Source organism: Tenrec ecaudatus, chromosome 9 (assembly GCF_050624435.1).
Source record: "Tenrec ecaudatus isolate mTenEca1 chromosome 9, mTenEca1.hap1, whole genome shotgun sequence".
NCBI lineage: Eukaryota > Metazoa > Chordata > Mammalia > Afrosoricida > Tenrecidae > Tenrec > Tenrec ecaudatus.
In genome coordinates this window covers 95,700,639-95,721,925 of record NC_134538.1, presented here as the reverse complement: position 1 = coordinate 95,721,925, position 21,287 = coordinate 95,700,639, and the positions used below count along the sequence as shown (strand labels likewise).

Sequence of the window (21,287 nt, the reverse complement as noted above, 5' to 3'; positions counted from 1 at the left end):
CTTAATCGTTCCCCACAGAGGGATCCACACCCACTGCCTACTGTGAGATTTGGTCAAGCCAGAGAAACTACCTAGCATCTTTGCATTAGAAGCCAACTTGCTCAGGAAGAGAAACCACATTTGATGGCCTACAATGACAGCTCCAGCCCCTTAGCAGGCTGCTGATTTACGATAGACAATCCACAAATAAAACTTGCAGAATAGAAATACCCTGACTCACCAAGAGAATACACAAGGAGACAGGAGGGAAACGCCTCAGAAGATCAGAGAATATTTTTATAAGCAAGGGTGATGGCATCATGTGCTTTTGTTACTAGGTGCCATCCAGCTGACTCCGACTCACTGCAGCTCTGTGCGACAGGGAGATCTGCCCCATCAGTTTTCTTGCCTGGAAGCTTTGAAGTCACTGGCTGCTACATTTTGCTGCCATGGAGACCGGGGCTGGGTTTGAACTGCTCCTCTTTTGATTAGCAGCTTATGACTTCAGGAGCGACCACACCACTGACTCCTCTACTCCGTGATTGTAGGGAGAACGCAAAGAAGGGAGATGCTTCCTACGTTTTACTATTTCTTCTCTGCGTTGTTGCCCGTCCCAATAGTGCTGATGGTGGAGGGACCAATTCTGGGCTTTGTTTGAACAGGAATATACGTAAATGGCTTCAATTTATAGTTCTCAATCATTGCTTCCCCAAATGGGTGATACTGCAGCTTTGGGGCACTGGAATGATCCAGAGGGCTGCAAGAGCAGCTGTCTCCTCATTTTCTGGGAGTATGGGCTTATTTATAAATGGTCTTTTAATTGCTAGTGGGCATAATTTTTTTCCTGAAAAGGGACACGTATGTTTGGGCACCTATATTTTAAATATAAAATGTAAGACTTTGACCTGGGCACATTCTCAGGCATCATAGGCTCCATGGTGAAACCATTAGCTCAAGAGCAGGACAAACAGTAACAAACAGAAAGACCACGAGGGATGTGTGTGGCAAGAGGTTGGGTGCAAACATCACCATGGAGGAATCAGAGCAGTGATGTGGAAAGAGTCATCAGGGAGACAGACCGGCTCTTCGACCAGGGCAAGACTTGACTGTGCCTGTGTAAGGGTGAAGACGGGATGCAGGCTTGGACTTTTGCTGACTTCCTTCTATTATGTGACAGCCGCTTCACCTAATTTCAATATGTTATACTAATTGTGAGGGCCATCAATTATTATAACAGTTTAAATGTAGAAATAGATCATAGAACTTACTTGTACTAGCCTCCTTTCGGGTGCTTAACGGTCATATGTGATTACCTTATTGGACAATGCAGATTCTTCCATTGTCTCAGAGAAGTCTGCTGAGCAGCAAGCCCTGTGCTCGGTAGATAATTAAGTAGCCACACCTCTTGTGTAGACACTCAACTCACCTGATCTTTCTATCTATACCGGTATATGCCATTGTTTCTCACCTCTAGAATACCTTTATCTTCTACTTGATCATATATTAAGTTACTCTTTATCTGCTATGTCAGAGGTCCTTCAGAGGCAGGGAAACCCAATGCTGAGACAGAGGAAAAGAACCAATGTTGGAGTTACATATCCAGATGAAATGAAACTTGCTAGGTGAGATTGCCATTTCCTCAGAATTGGCTGGGGTTTTATAGCATTGTGTATCTTCCCTCTTAGCAAATATTTGTTCTGTTGAATATATAAAATGCCCTGCAGCGTGTAAATATACCATACAACAAGGGTTGTTGACCATCACATTTATGATTTATTTCTATGCTCCGTATGCCTGAAAGCTAGCTAGGAAAAAATAATCATTGAGGCACAAACATTATGAGTAATGTAGATGCCAGCTCTTGGAACCTGAGGACTCGCTGTTTCTAGTGAAAATCCTCAGGATCAGAGACGGTCACACTAAAATGTTTCAGATAAGAATGAGCTGGTGAATTTTCTGGGGAAACAGCACCCAAACCGGCATTCGATGACTTGCAGGGGTTACATCCTCTCCGAGCTCGTGGGTGTTGAGGGATACATTGAGTTCCCTCATGGGTTCATGGGTTCGTGACCATGTGAACCACATGGTCTGCAAGGCCAACCGCCCAGCACTGCTGAGGAGGACAGAGGAAGCCATGCACTCCTGTCAAAATTTGAAGTCTCAGAAGCCCTAAGGTAGAAGGGATGATATGGTAGTGAGGGGGTGGTAATGTTTTTTTGTTCTGTTTTTTGTTTTCAAACCAAATCAGTCAGCTTGACTCCCCTGCTGAGAATGTTCATTTCCACCCACCCCCGCCCACCCATGCACTTATCAGAATTTACTTTTTAACAAGATTTTATATATACATAAGAATACCTGGATCTCTACCAGAATTATCTGAGGAGCCTGTTTAAAATACAGATGTAGATTTGTAGCTGTAAGGTAGCAAGGCAAATTCTCAGTAGCAGGTCTAACCAGATGTGCCAGTTAAAATTAACATGATAATGAAAGTTCTAGGACTGCCTGGATCAGCACAGTTCACGCTCTCACTGCACCCAGGCTCCTCCGACTCCCGTGACCCTGTGAGACAGAGGAGAGCTGCCCTCTGGGTTTCCAAGGCTGCAGATGTTTACAGGAGCAGAAAGCCTCATCTTGAAGGAAGCATGAAAGTCTTGAGTTTAGGGCCTGCTTTAAAAAAATTTTTTTCCCCCCAAAGAAAAGTCACCTGGATTCATGTAGGGAAATAATCCCAGTTGGTATGGTTTAGAGATGTGTTATTATTACCTGAAATATTGAAGTTTAGGATATTAGGAATCTGAAGCTAGATTGTTTAATTGTTCTACTAATTTCATATAAATTCCTTTTGATTTATTTTGAATTGAGCTCCTGTTGTACTTGAAGGCAAAGAGTGAGCAGCAGAAAAAGAAATCTAATAAGACATCTAAATAAACAGAGAGGGAAAAAATTCCCACAGCTTTTCAACCTCGTTCATGTGCTTGGAGTTTCACATTGCTAAATATTTCTAGTGTTCCTGACCAAGCTGCCAAACTAAAGGCACTGCCATGGAGTCAGTTCTGACTCATTGTGACCCTAATAGGTTTCCTGAGACTCTTCATCGTTATGAGAGCAGAAAGCCTCATCTTTCTCCCTTGGAGTGTCAGATAGAGTTGAACTGCTGACTTTGAGGTTAACAGTCTAATGCCATCAGAGTTCTCTTGTCCACTGCTTAGACCTTCTCACATTATTCCCATGCTTTAAGTTTACCGGGTAAAGGACAAAGCTTGCTACTCCCACAAACTCTGAGGGGCAGTTTTACCCTGCGCTGTAGGGTCATCATGAATCAGCATTGACTCGATAGCAGTACCCCTTGACTAAGTATACAGTACTAGGTTATATCCTACTAAGTTCCTAAACGTTGGTGTGCTTAAGAAACAGGTTGAGATTAACTGAATAAAAATGCCCACCAGCTGCTTCTTGAGAGCAAGCCGTGGCGCTCTCTCCCATACAGACTGCAGACTCGGAAACCTCTGGGGCAGCTCTGCTGTCCTATACGGTCCTTTGAGCCAGGATCGAGTTTGTGGCCAAGCATTTGTTTCTTCTCAAGCAGTGTCCAGGATAGTTGCTATAATGGGAAGAGAGAGAGAAACAGGTATGAATAATTAGAATCTCTATTTAGGGTAATGCGGGCCCTCAGCAGAGTAGGGATATTGGCACTTGTTACCATCTTCCGTCACTTCACTCAGTTGAGAAACCGAGAGACTGGATGGAATCATAAGAGGAAAGCTCTACTTTGGTTGATCAAGGAGCAAGCCCTGATCAGAATTGCCAAGGCACGTTTCACGCAAAGGAGAGTTTCGTTCTTTCTTTTTTTATCTTCATTGTTTTATTTTTTCTTTTAAAAAATCATTTTATTGGGGGTGTGTACAATTCTTACACAATCCATACATCCATCCATTGTGTCAAGAACATATGTACATTTGTTGCCATCATCATTCTCAAAACATTTGCCTTCTACTTGAGCCCTTAATATCTGCTGCTCATTTTCTCCCTCCCTCTCCACTCCCCCCACCTCATGAACCCTTCATCATTCATATATTATTATTATTTTGTCATATGTTACACTGTCTGACGTCTCCCAAAGGGAGTTTCTATTTCGTACCCACACACAGGCAGTGCAGGAGGAAAGTCATGAATATTTCATAGATTTTGAGTAATCATAAATATGTATTGGTTGTAGGGTTAAACATTTTGTCAAGGAAATGGCTACTGGATTTCTGGCTTCTAAATGTCCGAGTTGGCCTGGTGACGTTCTATCCTGTGAGTTTTTGTTCTTTGGCCCCAGGGTCAACTGCAGGTCTAGACTGCCCCCTTCTCGATCGCTCAGCGGCCAGGCCTGGTTGGGGCCGGTACATGTGCACGGTGGTGAGGTAGATACTTTCCTCATAGAGACCGTAATTGTGCATCTTTACGGGAGCAGACTGCCCGTCTTTCTCTTGGGTTAGACCGCTGACCTTGTGGTTAGCAACCCAGATCTTCCCGGCAGTACCAGAGCCCCTGCTGAGAGAACCCGGGACTCAAGCTAATCATTTGAGGGGAGTATGTTTCAGCATCGGGGCAAGCTTGTGAAATTCGCAAGGTTACCCAGGACTAAGTGAGCGAGTTAGTAAGTGGTAGTTTTGATCTCAACAGAAATCCGCGATTGTAAACATGGCCATTTTTGAAAGTAGGAATTTCAGGGCTAAGTGGATGGGGGGTGCAAAGTGGAGGAAGGGGAGTACTCAACCGACCCCGGGGCCCTGAGTCCCAGTGCCTGGGAGAGGGCTGACACTGTGGCACAAGTGGAGACTGGAGGGGTCTGCGGAGAGGTATGTTCAGTCTGGAGCCCTTGAGTCGAAGGTGATAATTCTACGAGGAAGCTTAGAGAAAACCATGGAGGGAAAGGGGCCTTTGAAGTTCAGGTCATCCCTGGGACAACAGAGGGCATTTTTGTGGAACACTTTCCACTAAAACTCCATTGGTCAAACCTCTTTCAGTTGTCCGCTGGACGTGATTTCCCACGCAAAGAAGGAATGAGCAAAAATGTGCAGCTGCTGTTGTGGGCCTCTGAGGGGGTTCACGTTCACAGTCATGGTGTGTCCCACGGCGGGAGCACTGCCCGGTCGGGCCGCACTGTCCTCATCCTTGTCAAGCGTGAGCTGTTGGCTGCTGCCATCTGAGAGGCCGTCTTGCTGGGGGTCTTCCTTGTCACGGACCCTCTACTTTCCTAAGCATGGCATCCTTCTCCAGAGACGGCCCCTCCTGAGGACATGTCTGAAGTACAGGAGCTGATGTCCTCTCAGAAATATTCCAGCTCTATCTCTGTCAAGACAGACTTGTCCGTTCTTCTAGCAGCCCGAGGTTCATTCCGTGTTCTTTGCCGACGCCATCCTGCAAATGGATTGGTTCTTCTTCGGTGCTCTTTATTCATTGTCCGACTTTCACATGCATGTGAGGTGACGGAAAATACTGTGGCTTGGTCCAGGGGGCATCTTAGTCCTCAAAGTGACGTCATGGATCGTGAGTGCTTTGAAGAGGTCTTGGGCAGCAGATTCGCCCAGTGCCATGCGGTGTGCAATTTCTTGATTCCTGCTTCCGTGAACATTGCGGTGAGGCTACAGCAGGATGAAATCCTTTTCTTCGTTTCCCGTGATGTTATCTGCTGGCCACTTTTGAGGACTTGTGTTTCCCTTTACATCCAGGTGCTCTCGCTATTGGGGGCAGTAGTCTTTGATCTTTATCAACAAGTGCTTTCGGACATCCTTGTTTTCTGCAAACACGTTTGTGTCAACTGTGGGATACAGGCTGCTCGTAAACCTTTCTCTTCATCTAGTTCAGTTTCTCGGGTAATTTGTTCAGCATACGCGTTGAATAAGTGTGAGGAGGGAGACAGCCCTGACGCACCCCTTTCCTGATTTGAATCATCCAGGGTTCCCTTCTCTGGTTTGAATGCGGGCCTCTTGGGCGATGCACAGGATCTACATGAGCACAAAGAAGTGTTCTGGAATTCCCGTTCTTCTCAAAGCTGTCCATAGTTTGTTTTGATCCACTCAGTCAACTGTCTTTACATAGTCAATAAAACACAAGGACATATCTTCTGTTACTCCCTGCTTTGGGCCAAGACCGACCTGAAGGCATCAGCGATAACCCTCAAGCCATGTCCTCTGCTGACTCCAGCTTGAGTTTCTGGCAGCTCCCCGCAAATAAATTATTGTAGCCATTTTAAAATTTTCTTCAGGATCATTGTCCTGAAGTGATATTAATGACAGTGGTGGATAATTTCTGCATTCTGTTGGGTGATCTTTCTTTGGAATGGGCTCTCTTCCTGTTGGTTGGCCAGATAGGATATCAACCATTATGCATTCCATTTCACTTTTGAAACCTTCCAATTTTCTTAGATTCATACTTTGTACATTCTGTTAGACGTGAGCATCTTAAAACTAAGCCACTTTAAATATTGGCATCATCTTGCCTGTAGACAAAAAAAGTTACATTTGCAGTTTATTTCAAAATAAAAAAATGTCAACATAGTTGATAAAAGCGAACACATGTAATTGTATTCTTCTTACTAGGTAGGGAATATGGGTTGGAAGGTAGTTAGAAACTCATTGTATTCACAGTGAACTGGTAGCTGAACTGAATTGTGCAACGATCCCTGGGGAAACCTGGTCCCTGTTGTTTAACGTATTTTTGATAAACCCCTTGGGTTCAAGTTCCAACTGTTTCCATTGAAAGGCTAGTTAAAATCCTTAACTGATATGGGAACTGTCATTTGAGAATTAAAAGATAGAATGTGTTCAAAGTCCCAGACCCACTTGCCCCTCTGGAAGACTTCCCAGTACTATGGTGTATAACCCAAACTGTTCAATACAAGCTCTAATATTTTGTTAGAATATAATTGGAACAGGTTAAAGAAGGAGACTCTGAGGACTCTTATACGATTTTAGTTACAAGTGATTTAAGTTTCGACTTGCTCTTACTTTTATGAAAAATAAAATAATACCCCTCCAAACCACAATATTACAATCAATATCTAAAGTAATTGAAATGTTTCCTTGATCACTGTGAAAGTGAAACGATGCTTTCAGAGGAGCTACATTTAATAGGTCTCTAAATTCAAGTTTCTTCCTCCGGTACCATTGTTTCATGCTCATATGCTACCTCCCCAAATGGTGGAATGTCGACTAGTTCTTTTTAGTGCAGTGACTCTGTGTGTTCTTTCCATCTTCTTTTGGTGCTTCGTGCATCATTCACTATATTACCTCGTCCTTCTTGTACAGCCTGTTCTTAGTCCAGAAGCGCTGCTGAGACCTGTTCCCTTTGCATGACCCTTCTGGTATTTAAAAATACCAGTAGCAGAGCCTCCAGCATCACAGCAACACACAAGCCTCCGCAGTGCGACAAACCGACAGACCAGTGGCAGAGCATTAATTCACCAGATGCTTACTCAGCACCAACTATATCCTAGGCATTTTTCTAAGTATGAAGGATCCCAAAGGAAATAAAGCGTGATTATAATCATCAAGAATGTGTGCTTTATAGAGCCGGCAATATGTTGATCATGATAATAGTAATTCACCCTTAGAGAGGAATTTTTATCCAACTCTTGTGGTAATAAATTAATAAATCTTCTAAATTATTTTTAGAAGTAAGATTACAGAGGGAATTATTTCATTGAACTAATATTTTAATTAAATCCTGACAACTTTTAAATATGTGTACAATTTTAAAATTTGAGCTAGAATTTTGCTGTCTTATAAATTCATTATTTCTGACAAACTCAGCATTTGCTTAATTCATTGAGGTAGTTATTTTATTGTGCCAACCTGGCTGATAAACACATGTGGGATTAATTGAAGGGCAGAGAGATAAATGGGTTCTGAGAGCCTTGCCTTTCTTGTCTCTCGCTTTTTGATCAATGGACCAGTGTGCGGCTGCCTTGCTTTCTCTGTGCCTCAATTTGCAAGCTACACTACCTGTGGGACACCTAACCCATGGACTGTGTCGCTGTAATGTGAGATTCCTTTAAGACCAGCTTCGCCACACAATTGGAATTTACATCTCTTGGGCTGGGGACTGTCGGACTTTGTCATCTTGCTGAGTGTTGGTGACCTGCCTTGCTGTTTGCTGCCTGTGCCAGGATAGCCTAAATTGCTCTACAGAGGACTACCTGGCAGCCCTCAAGACTTGAAGAACTGCCAGTGTCTCACAACTGTCTCATGGGAGTGAGTTGCATTGAATCATTTGTACTGCTTTATAATTTAATTAACTGTTTGTATCTTGTGTTATGTATCTATCTGTATAAATATATATAAAATTATTAGCAATCTGGTTTTGTCTCTCTAGAGAACCCTGTCTAACACATTCATGTTACTGATTGATGTGACTCATGACAAAAGGCTTTGGTCTTATGATTCAATGAGAAAAACATTTGAACCTGATAACATTAATTATAAATATTTTGTAATAGAGGTCTTCGTAAATGTAAGAAGTATTATTATTTTTTTAGAACTAGACGTGTCCCTTTCTAAAAGGTTCTTATCTTGCATTTGTTGTCACCCTTCCCCAGGTTTTAGGGAAAAAACCTGAGCTTCGCGATGGGGATGATGACGATGATACTATAGCAGACATGACTAACCGGAGAATGGCCAAACTCTACATGGTGAGTTCAGTGTTACTCATTCTTTTGATTTTACTGGTCTGACTGCGGCTGGGCAGGCTGGTCCCAGGTGGAACTCTGCGCAGTTGATTGCTCCCCTCGTTGCCCTCTGAGAGACATGTGTAGGTGGAGTGAGTTCTTTGCTTTTGTTTAATCGTTACAATTATTCTTATTGCTGTTCCTTGTTGTCATTACAAACAACAAATAGTAACTGAAGTGATTGCTGTGACCTAGATGAAGTGATATATTCTTTCCGTGCTAGTACTAACCTAAAGGTTGGCAGTTCAAACCCATCCCGTGGTGCCTGGCAAGCTTGGCCTGGCATGATGCCTTTGTTACGATGGCAGTCAAAAGCATCCTATGAGGATGTTTTATTCTGTCCCCTAAGGGGTGGCCGTGAAGTAACAACAACTGTGACAGTGGAAATAATACATACTGAGAGGTTACCTTCTGTAAAAAGTCGCCCTACATGAAGACATGATGTGTTACAAGGCGGTTCTTAGACATTTTTGATATGCTATTCCAATCTTCGCCTATTTCAACCATTCCGTTTAGCTGGGAAAGCAGCCCTGGTGGCATTGTGGGTCAGGTGTCTGTCAGGCAGATCACCGCGGATCCCGATTCGCATACACTCGCCATTCTGAGGGAGACTGTCTGCTGCCGTCTCCGAGACCCTAAATCAGGTTGTTGGGTGATAGGACGGGCTCCATGGTAGTGCGCTTGGTTTGGCTTATTTCATGAGAAAGAAGGTGCTTTTCCCGGTACGGGCGGGCGAGAAGCCGTCAGAGCAAAGCGCTAACAGGAAATAGCGTGAGCCAGGCTTGCCTTGGGTGCTGGAGGTCAGGTCCCTGGTTTCCTGTCAGCCCTGCGACTTACTGGCTGACCTTGGACAAAATGTAACCATTCCAAGACTTGATCCGAACACCCAGAAGAGGTAGGTCAGATCATTATTGCAGTTCTGTCGCTTTGTGATGTCATGATTTGGGAGACGACAGGCTCAGAAAGGAGATTTCCCAAGTATTCCTCTTCCCCACAACTCTGGAAGCATGTGACGAGCCGCAGGTCGCCATCTCCCCGCAGAAATCTAGTCTTCTTGTCTGCCGCAGGAAGGATGCTCGCTGCTCCTCCGGGGGGACCTTTGCTGAGTCAGAATCCACTCGCTGGCCACGGCTTTGCAGCTCAAGGGCACTTTCTGAACTCACCGGCCTCCAGGGAGGCGCTGCGGCTTCTGCCGAGTCGGCTTCAGTGAGATGTGCAGCGCAGCACCTCGGACAGATGCAGTGTGACCCCTTCTGGGGGGTTTCTCTGAATCCAGCCAGTTGCTCGGCTGCAGATGGCTTTTTGGTGTGAGCAAACTTTGAACACAGGAGCTCTGTGATTGAAACGAAGATCCAAACGCTGATTTGTGCAGCATAAGTTCCTTTTTTAAAGGGGAAGTGGGTGCTTTCTACATTGGCACAGGAAAACCTGGTTATGTTTCTGCTAAATGTTGAGTTTTAGTATCAGCTTTACAAAAATTGGTATCTAGCTACGTTGTGACTCCTTATACATCGCTATTTTGACCCTTTTCGACAGTTGAACAAGTGCCCTTTATTTGGCATCCCCAAACCAAAGGCTTTCTTTCTTGGACAGAGAATTATGGACTACAGAAATATTTTCCTGTGGAAATGTTGATTCCTGAGACCTAGCTCCCCCTTGTGGAATGACCCTCTACTGCAGGCGACCCGCATTACAACCCAGGGCCCGCCACTTGAAGCAGACACAAGGCCCCTTCTAGCACAGGGTGGACGGCTAAATTGGGTCTGGGGCTTGTAAATCTTTACAAGCCTCGTCTGTCTGCCATAGATGGCTGAGGAGTTTGAACTGCCTACTTCGCAATGAGCAGCCCAATGCTTAACCCACTGTGCCATCGGGAGTTCTCTTTAAAGCACTAACCCACTCATTGTCAGCGAGTTGCTTTCTGACTGGTGACAAACCAATAGGCTAGAGTAGAACTGCCCCCAGGGGTTTCCAAGGCTGTAAAGGCTCATCATTCTCCCAGGCAGTGCCTAGTGGGTTGGAGCTTGGGGTTAGACCCCAATTTACAGCCCTCTCCGCCACCAAAGGCCCTTCTTTATTTACTTCTTTAACCATTTTATTGGGGGGCTCTTACAAATCTTACGACAATCCATCGTTCAAGTATATTAAGCACACTTGCACGTATGTTGCCATCAGCATTTTCAAAACATTTCCTTTCTACTTGAGCCCTTGGGATCAACTCCACTTTTCCCCCTCGCTCCCCGACCTTGATATGTTATTGTTGTTATTTCATTGTCTTACACTGTCTGTTGTCTCCCTTCAGCCACTTTTCTGTTATTCATTGCCCTGGGGGGTGGACTATGTATATCCAACCTTGTGACGTCCCCTCTTTCTCCCCTCCCCCACCTGCCTACCCTCAGGATAGCACTGCTCCCACTACTGTTCTTGAGGATTTTATCTGTCCTGCATTCTAAGCGTTGAGAGCACTCAGGTCTAGCTGGATTTGTAAGGTAGAACCAGGTCATGGTAGTGACTGGCGGGGGACATTCAGGAACGAGAGGAATGATGTGTCTTGTCGGTCGGTGCCGCACTGCACCCAGATTGCATTGTCCCTTCCTTTTAACCCTTCTGTGGGGGGATGTCCGATTGTCTGCAGATGAGGCTTCAGTCTCCACTCCAATCCTCCTCAATCACATCAATATAAGTGTTTGTTTGGATACCTGATACCTAATCCTGTTGACACCTTGAGATCACACAAGCTGATGAGCTTCTTTCCTGTGGGTTTATTTGCCTCCCTGCTAGATGGCTGTGTGTTTAATTTCAGGCCTTTAAGACCCCAGACGCAATAGCTTTTGATAGCTAGGCACTAGCCACTTTCCTCTCCACATTTGCTTATGCACACATTTTGTCTTCAGTAATTGTGTTGGGAAGGTGAATATCAAAGAGCACCAGGTTATTAGATCAAAGTGTTCTTGTGTTTAGGGAGGCCTTGCGTAGATGCCTAAAGTCCATCTGCTACCTTAATATTTAGTGTACATATATGTACATTGGATTCTATCCCTTTCATTCTAAATTAATAAACCTACATGTATACATGCCTATAACTATACCTCTATAAATAGCCTTTTCTTCCTACTTCTTTCCTCTATTTCCTTTCACCTCCTCCTGTCCCACTGTCATGCTCACCCTCCACTCGGCTCTCAGTAATTCCTCTCAGATACATTGCACTTGATCAAACCCCACCAGGTCTCCTTGCCTGCAGTTTTAGATCTCTTGTTATTCCCGCATCCCTGAGTTTGTTGGCTCCCCCTCACCATCCCCACCCATCCTCTCTCATGCTGCCCCCTCCCCGCCCGGGACTGCCGATCCAGTTGGGTTCTCCTTGGATTGTTTATCCTGCCTGTCTTATATAGATAGATATACAAAGCTTCTTCTTTAAAGTATTAGGTTATTTTAAAATGTCTTAAGGCTGCGTGTAAATCAAGGTTGGGAAGTAGAATCACCTTACGTGTTTCCTCAAAATTGTGAAATTCGTGCCTCATTGTGGTGCTACAAAATGTCCCCCCTGGTGAAGGGCAGGCCGTTTATCAGTAATATCACCTTCAACTTTTGAAAACCAGCTAAAAAGATTTAAAATGTATGCATTGTAGTCCTTTCCAGTCCTTAAAAACCTAAGTAAATCTGTATTTTATTTGTGAAAAAAGGGAAATTTACTTTGATGACTTGTGCACACTAGTCTTAAATTACAGAACCAATGTTAGAATAAAAAATAGAAACTGAACAATGAACCCAGGAGTATAAGCAACGGCCTATCAGAGCGTCTGGGGGAACAATGCCTGCCTGGGCTATCGGAGGCTGGAGTCAAGTTTGAATGAATAGGTTTTTAGGCTTCAGGTTGTTTTGTGTGTTTACAGTGAGTAGAAGACAACTGTCTGCTTGGCAGGTGTGCTGTGACACTGAAAGGAAAAACCGCCCGAGCACGAAAGGCCAGCGTTCAGCACTGACAAAGTCCTCAGTCGCGCTGGGCACCCTTGTTATCACCATGATGTTCTGTGTAGATGTTCCACAAATCCTAGGCAGATTTTGTCAGAGCAACTTTGTTATTTGTAGTTCTTTTATCACAGAGCATGTTTGGGGTGGGGAGGGACAGGGTAGGTACACGCCTAGTCTCCCTCCCTTCAGTCTTCCTATCATAAATGATTTTTGAAATATATGACCTATCGGAGAATTCATGGTTCCATGGCTATTTTGCTTGCTTGAAATACTTTATTTCTTTAAAATAGCTGTATTGAGATATAACTTGTCTGCTGACCTGTTCATCTGCATCCACTGGCGTTGAAGGACACGTGCAGGGGTGCGGAAGCGTCCCCATCATCGCCATTGCTCACGTGTGTATCATCTCACAAAGACTCCCCGGGCTCCCGGGTCTCCTCGTAGGTTTCAGACGCCAGTGGATCGATGAGCGTGACGGTGGTGGCGGAAGAAAACCCCTTCTCCATGGCCATGCTGCTCTCTCAGGAGTGCTTCATTTTAGACCACGGCACTGCCAAGCAAATTTTCGTGTGGAAAGGTAAACGACGCCAGTGATGTCGTTGCGCTTCATTTACACAGGCATTTCCTCAGAAAAGTAAAGGAAACACTTTTTCCTGATTAAAAAAAAAGAGTCTCGCTCTCTGAGACATGCTGAATTAATATCTCATATAAATGCAGTCTTTAAAACCACATTTTCTTCCTAGAGACATTATTTGCCAAGGATGAGGGGTTAAAGAAGGCATTTGGGAAATATGGCAAAACAAAAGCAAGCAAACAACAACAACCACCTCTGTGCCTAAGTGCCAGATATTAGGGCTTTGTTCGATCTGTGCAGTGTGGTGGGAAGTGTGTTTCTATCTTCTTAGCATCATATGTCAATGATCGGTGTGCCTATCTTGGGAAAAAGAAAGTGTTTCTGTTTTGAGATGATTTCAGAGTCATCAACAGGTACGTCTCTGGACTTTGTTTTGTGTTTTAGGGAAAGATGCTAATCCCCAGGAGAGGAAGGCTGCAATGAAGACAGCAGAAGAATTCCTAGAGCAAATGAATTACTCCACCCATACTCAAGTACGTGTTTGGGGCAGTGAACTCACAAAAGCAATGAACACAGGACAGCAGATTTGGCTTAGAGTACGGTGTCTCTGTGAAGTCATTCTTCCTCGGATGTGTGCAGTCGGGCTTCACACTTTCTTAGCTCTTGATCTGTGAGGGGATCTGATTTTGCAGCAGTGAGAGAGCAGACTCTCAGTAAGGCTGCTTAATGAAAATAAGAAGAGGCCACCACTCCCCCCACAGTCTTTATTTCCAGATAACCAACCAAGGTTGAATCGAGTGAAAGCCCTTATCAAGCGGTCCCTAACAGCAAGTTGTGCAAACACGGAGGACTTAGACCCAGATATTATTTGGTTCCATTACGATCAAGCGGGGCAGTTAGTTCCTCTTTCCCTTTTTGAGTCCCTCGGCCTTGCCCCCCTGCTTTGTTTTTCAGCTCCGGTACAAGTCACACAGTGACACCCTTTCTTCCGGAGCACAGCCCTCTTGTGAACGGGGTGCAAAAACCCATCAAAACTCATGCCACTTGTAATGATAACACATTAAAGAACCTTATCTTTATCTGATCTCAGGGGCAACACTTTAGGTTGTGAAAGAAAGCAAGACTGCTAGGCTGGATTATTTTAGTTTCGTATTTGATCATTTATTATTTTTTTAAAGGAGTCCAGCTTCTAAATTAATCTCTGTAATAGTAGAAGCCAGCAAAAACGTTCGTTCTTGCTACAATCTTTTCATCATAACTATATCAGTTTTTTTCTCAACCCCTGCTTATTATTGTAATTAAACATTTTTAAAAAAAATTTCAGATTCAGGTTCTTCCGGAAGGAGGTGAAACACCAATCTTCAAGCAGTTCTTTAAGGACTGGCGAGAGAAAGATCAGAGTGACGGCTTTGGGAAAGTCTACGTCAAGGAGCGAGTGGCTCATGTGAAACAAATCCCATTTGATGCCTCCCAGTTGCACACTTCGCCACAGATGGCTGCTCAGCACAATATGGTGGATGATGGCTCTGGCCAAGTGGAGGTATCTACCTGGCTCTGTTGGTTTGGAACTAGAACTACAGGAAAGTACAAAGTTTACAAAATATAAATTTTAATAATGAATAGGGTCAAGGCCAGCATATGAAATCATGTCATTTAAATCTGTGATATATTTTGTCTGATCTCCTATTTACAAATGTGAAGTTTGAGATTTCAAGAAGTTCGATGAAGTGTCTCTTCTCTGTCACCTTAGAGACTTGGCAGTGCGCTCTATCTGTCTTGTCTCAGGTCCATCACCGCCCTGGCTCTCAGAACGCCTCGCCAGAGCGTTGTCTGGGGAGGGTGTGCCGCTCCTACCCTCAGTTTGTCCACCTACCACATCTTAGAAGCTGGGTATTCCCAGTTGTTCCTGTGTTCGATACCCTTTGAGAGCAGTTGTCTCGGTTCTTCAGGGCTGCTATAGAAGAAATGCACAGTGTACGGAGTTAACAAACAGAAAAGTGTTCGCTTACGGTTTAGGATGTTAGGGATCCACGAGCAGAGGGCTAGCTCTCAGGGGAGGCTTTCTAAACCCTCTCCACTTCAGGGAAAGCCTCATTTCCTTCCAGCATCTGTCGGTCTGGGCATTGTCTTGGCAGCACTCTTTGCCGGGGTCTCGTAGAGGGACCGCAAGCCCAAGGATGCACTCCCCTCCCTGCGCATCTTTCTTGGTCATAGTAGGGCCTCTCTCTCTGCTCGCTTCTCTCTTCTTCTAAGGCTTGTGAAAACCCTTTGCATGATGGCTAAACCACTGAGAAGAATGACCTAGCCAAATTGGTACCTATTTGGAGAGGCCACAGTTCAATCCATATCAGCATTGGGATTGAGTTTGTGGATATTTCTATTTCAGGGAAAATAATTAACACCAACAACAATAATAAAACAAGATAAAACCCCTAAATCATTCTTCCAGACTCAACTTTCTTCACACCCAATTCTCCCTTGAGTCTAACTTGCTAAAACTGGATGATGTTAATTCCCATTCAGATATTTTTTTCTTGGCTCTCTATGCTCTGACTAAAAACCTTGATTTTCAATGGAACCCATACAGCTTCTATGATTTAACCCTGAGCTTCCTCCCTACCTCACCCTTCCACTGCCTTGAGTGCCACCCATCTCTGCCATGTGGCTAGCATGGTTTCTCTGCCATGTGAACACATTTTAACCACAATCCCGACCTCTTTCCAGATGCCTGTCCTCTGCACTGCAACATCCGTTCCCTGTGCACATCAATGGGACTAGTCTGTGTTCAACCCTTAAGTAATATTTTTCATACAGTAGGCCAGATAAGTACCGCAGAATTGTTCATTCACTTAAAGTCTTCTGTCGGACCTCTTATCAGGCCCTTGATGACAAGAACTGTACATTTCATGTCTGTGTTACTACAATGACTGTCACAATGGGCCTGCCACAATGACTGGGCCAAAGAATATTCTCAAAAGATTTAAGAAATCATCCGACCTATTTTCAAAGACATCAAGTGTGAATCTAAGTAGGAAATGGGTTTGAGGGTGAAAGATGCCAAAAGAGAAAGTCACAAATGCCCCTCATTGCTAATAGAAGAGTGTTGAGTATCTGTCTCCCGATCTGGGGGAGAATCATCCTCTCCAGGAGCTTAGCACAGGCCACATAGCGAGGCCGGTGGGCCAGGTTTGGCTCCCCAGCCCAGGCGCTGCAATCTCAATCTCACTGAGATGACCTCCTGGGTCAGCCCAGGCCTGTTGACCTTTTGGGGCTCTGTCAGCTCCTTGCTTTAGAGAGGCAGTGCTGCCATTCCTCCTCTGCTTACTGGATAGTATGAGATGGTGTTTTCTGAGAGCGAGACACTGCCATCTCCATTAGCTACTCTCCACACTTTGGAGCAACAGGACCCAGGCAGGAAGCAGGTGTTTGTGCATAGCAGTGTGTGGCAGCTCCTCAGTCATTCGTGTTACCCTCTGGTTTCATCTGCACAGCACTCGCCTCTCCAAATTGAAGTGTCTCCCATCTGTGATGAGGCTGAGGGGTTAGAATGAAAACCGGTTCTGCTTACCTTTATCCCTTGTCATGCGTTTCTGACTCATGCCTGGATGACCCCTGTGCCACCAATGTCTTTCTAATTCGGTTGAGATAGAACAACTTTGACCTGAGAGAAACCACAGCCTCGAGTCTTAAAGTCCACGGAAAGAGAAAAGCAACAACAAGGACAACAAGTTACTGTTTCCTGCCTGATGAGAAACTGCTCGTATGAACTTGTAAGGCCTCTGAGCCGAATATGGTGATCCATCAGTCCTCTAGAGTGTCATCTTACTTCTACTAGACAGTTGATTAATATACTTAACCAACTGATTCACAACTGTGTTGAATACTATATTGGCATCCTCCACAGTCGACTGACTTTGTTGACTGACTTTAAGCTTGCATATACATCAGTTGACATATAAAGTCAGTCGACAAATTTCCAGATTGATAAACGTTCTTCCATTTGCTTGATTTTTAAACTAGTTGTAAAAGGACTTGAGAACTTGGGTTATTTCCCACGTGGAGCAAAGTAGAGTGAAGAAAACCAAATCCCCCAGGAAGCCATTGTCCACAGGACTCATGACCCACGTGCATCATCGCCTCTTCTACTTTGAGACCAGAAGAAGAGGCGATGGTGCACGTGGGTACATAGTTTCCAGCTACCACAACAGACCGTTCTAACCAGAGACATGATAGATGGTCTCAGATAGGATGGGAGAAAAGTGTAGATCACAACTCAAATTGATAAACACGATCAGAATAACTGGATTGACAAAGACAGCAGGAACCCCTGCGAGACTATTACCTTAAACTGCCTCTTTAATCGCAACTGAAGCCACTTCTAGAGGTCACTTTTCAGCCACATAAGAGACTGGCCTATAATACAAACAGTAGTGCCCATGTGAATGGGCTCTTTGAACAATCAACTGCAGGAAATCCGAACAGTCAACGACATCTACATCAAAGCAAAGGTGAGAGGACAAGTTGCTGCTGAGCAAGTGGAGGGGTGAAAACAGGACAGGCAGGGCAGACAGGCGAGTGTTGACACGTTCTGGGGATTGTAACCAAGGTCAAAGAACAATTTTTGTGCATGAGTTGTTGAATGGGAATCTTATTTGCTGTGTAAAATTTCACTTAAAATACAGAAATTCCTGGAAAATTAAAGAGGCAGCAACAGTGAAGGAAAACAGCCTTTATCCATCAAAAGACTTGTACTGGAATATTCATAGCAGAACTATTCATAATAGCTCAAAACAAACACAAATAAAGTTGGTTATCATAGATCTAGGCACCTTAGAGCCTCTAGTTGAGTGTTTGGCAGCTAATTGAAAGGTCTTCACTAAAACCCACTGGCTGTTCTTTGAGAGAAAGGGGTGATCATCTGCTTCCGTAAATAGTGACTGCCTAGGGAGCCCTTTGGACCAATTCTACTCCATCTCATAGGGTCCCGGTGAGTGGCATTAGACTTGATGACAATGATTTTTTTTTTTAAAAAGAAAAGTATTATATAGCTAAACTGAAAGTTAAAACTCATGAGACTCAAGAAAAAAAATTAATTTTGGTGCATATATTCCTTTCTTTCCAGATTTGGCGTGTAGAAAATAATGGGAGGATCCCAGTGGACCCAAACTCATACGGTGAATTTTATGGTGGTGACTGCTACATTATACTGTACACTTATCCTAGAGGACAGATCATCTACACATGGTAAGTATATCTGTTTAACAAGATCTCAAATTTTATGGGGACCCAATTGGCCTCTAGAGTGTTAGATGGCATGCGGTAGACAGTAGGAAAACCCCACAGTAACCCCAACAAGGTTTGTATAGCGTGCATAGAGATATGGTTCATGATATTTTCTTTGGACATGGTCTTGAGCATGTTTTGTAGCTGCTACTCATGGGCATGAGGTGACCAGATAACAATCACCCTCTCTATGCTAGGAATGTAGTTTTAATATCCAAATCAACAGTGACTTGTGAGTGGACACATAGTTGAATATCTCTTCATCCGTGCAGGCAAACATTCCACCTGGTCGATGTTGGGCCTTCGTACTGTTAGAACTCACCACAGATGGTCACTTTGAATTACAGTTCCAAATGGCAGCAACGCTAACTGTGCAGGGGATGTAGCTTCTAATTTCCTTTCCTACCCAAGAAACCTGAAATTGATGTGTTCTTTCATCTGTGTCCCTGTGACATTCAGGTAGATGGTGGAGCAATTCATACATCCTCTATGAATTTTCGTGGTGAGTTAACTTGTTTGAAGGTTTGGTTGACTTAGTCTGAATCAGTAACAAAGCCCTCTTCAGGGAGGAAGGATCAGATGCCCCAACAAGTAACTTAACTCCTTGTCCTGTTCCAAAGGAGCAGGCTGTTTCCAAAGGAGAGGGCTTATGCAGTAAGACACACAATATACTATGATCTGACTTCTTCTCTTTAACTTTCTAACTTGATGTCATTAAGTATAATCAGTGAAATAGAATCTTGCCAACAAGAATGGAAAAAGGAAAAAGATTTTTAAACAACGTCTTACCGTTGATGGTGCGGATAGAAGGAGCAAGGCTGGGGACAGGATCATATCTTACCTGAGGAGGGCTAGGGAATGAATGTAGACTCAGGTCTCTGCTGATTCGGCAGCACTGTAAAAAAAAAATTAATGTGGTTAGCAAAACAGTTAGTGAAATCTTGAAGGAATAGTAGAAGACAAATCTTTGCTCAGCAGATACTTTCTTCAGTGAGGGTCACACCAGATAACGATGATATCTAACAGCCCCTTCATTCTGCCCAGTGCCAGCAGCGTAACCGAAGTCAGGTCAGGAGATGCGATAACTCTCGGTACTCACGTGGTCTGGAAACATGCTAGATAGTTCGGTCCATGGTTCTTTTTTCTCGCCACCAACCTATTTTTATGAAAAAGAGGTCACAATTTGAACAGCTTAACCCCAAATTTCAACTCCTGTAACTGGTCAAACATTGGACTTTTTTATTTGTATTGAACTCTGAGGCCTGAATGCGGCCGTGCTGGATAGGTATGAAACTTTTCAGTGTGTGTGATAATTTGGTGGGAGGCATTAAAAAAGGTAAGTCCAGGAGGCAGAATTAAAGATCAGGGTCTAAAATTCAATCAAGAATACAAAGTCGCCTTTATATCTCTGAAACCACTTCTATTCTGAAGGGATAAGAGGACGTTCCTTTCAGCAGTAATCTTGGATCTGCACTGTTGGTAATGGAAACTGTGTGCACACTAAACAGCGGCAGTGATCAGTCTCTTGAACCAGTCAATCCCATTTTCATGGAGCATTTACTTTTAATGAGCAATGGGTGCCACCAACTGATAAAAAAGAAGTCATGTCAGACCCATAGGTTGCTTCCCCTGCACTCACCCCAGCCCCGCAGCATAGGATTTCAAAGTCCAGGCAGAGGTAGATTGTGTGTTAGCTTGAGGATCATGGAAAACGGGGCCCCTGGGTGATACATCCATAAAGCAGATTAATTTTAATTTGTATGGATGGGGGGCATGGCCACTCTGTCAGGAACCTAGCAAAACAAGTAGTGAAGTCTTTATTGGATGTCAGAAGAATACGGGTTCCTCATATGATACTCCAGAGGGGAGGGAGGGGGCGGGGGGAGAAAGAAAGAAAAGTAGTGAATGCAAAATAGAAGCAAACCCTTGGTGATATTGTTTAAATGAATTTGTGGTTTGAATGTTTTTTCCCTTCTGAAAAGAAGCCAAACATAGAGAGGGTTTGGGAAGTGTAACTGTGGCTCAGGTCTGCTTTGGGGTCCAGGACGGTGCTGAGTGGTCCCGCTCTTGCCCTGTGCTCGGGTAGCTTCCGCAGGGCGCTGGCAGCCTGCTCAACCTGCCTTCGATTGATGCAGCTCCGACGGTCTCTGAGGCTGTGCATCTTGATGGGAGCAGAGAATGTCATTTTTTTCCTCCCATGGACCAAGCTAGTGGGTTTGAAGCACTGACTTTGTTATTACCGACCCAATGCTACCCAATAGCACACCTAGGGCTCCTTGTTAGCCACGATTAAGAGGAAAACAAACAAGTCCAACTTAGAGCCATCAAGTCGATGTTGACTCATAGCCTCTTCCTGGGGGTTTCCAAGACTGTCCCTCTTTCCAGGAGCAGAAAGTCCAGTCTTTCTCCGAGGAGCTCCTGGTGGTTTCGAAGTGCTGACCATGCAGATCGCAGTCCAATGCATAACCACTGCAGCAGGGATAGACTCATGGGAAGTTTGGGCTCGCAACATAAGAAAGACTAGATTGTGATCAGTGCCTTTCATTAGGGAGAACTTTTTTTATTTTCTTACACACATATGTACCTGCCTTATACATGTCCTTCCTTTCTATTGTATTTCCCTCTCTATAGAACATTATTCCATCAATCCTTTTGCCTATGCTGGTGCATTGAAAAATTCTGAGACAAATAACACATGCTCCCAGCTTCCTAGGTGTATGTGTATTGCCCAGGCTGGTAGATTAATATCAAATTTGTTCAAAATCC

General features: G+C 44.2%; 1 protein-coding gene across 1 annotated transcript in view; it reads left to right on the top strand.

Moving 5' to 3' along the window:
• SCIN (scinderin) overlaps positions 1–21,287 on the top strand; it is an 83,467-nt gene that overhangs the window by 40,437 nt on the left and 21,743 nt on the right. Inside the window, exons 5-9 of the mRNA XM_075557597.1 lie at positions 8,564–8,656; positions 13,109–13,241; positions 13,683–13,771; positions 14,563–14,778; positions 18,361–18,482. Coding sequence (XP_075413712.1) covers positions 8,564–8,656; positions 13,109–13,241; positions 13,683–13,771; positions 14,563–14,778; positions 18,361–18,482 — 653 coding nt within the window. The remainder of the gene's footprint in view (positions 1–8,563; positions 8,657–13,108; positions 13,242–13,682; positions 13,772–14,562; positions 14,779–18,360; positions 18,483–21,287) is intronic.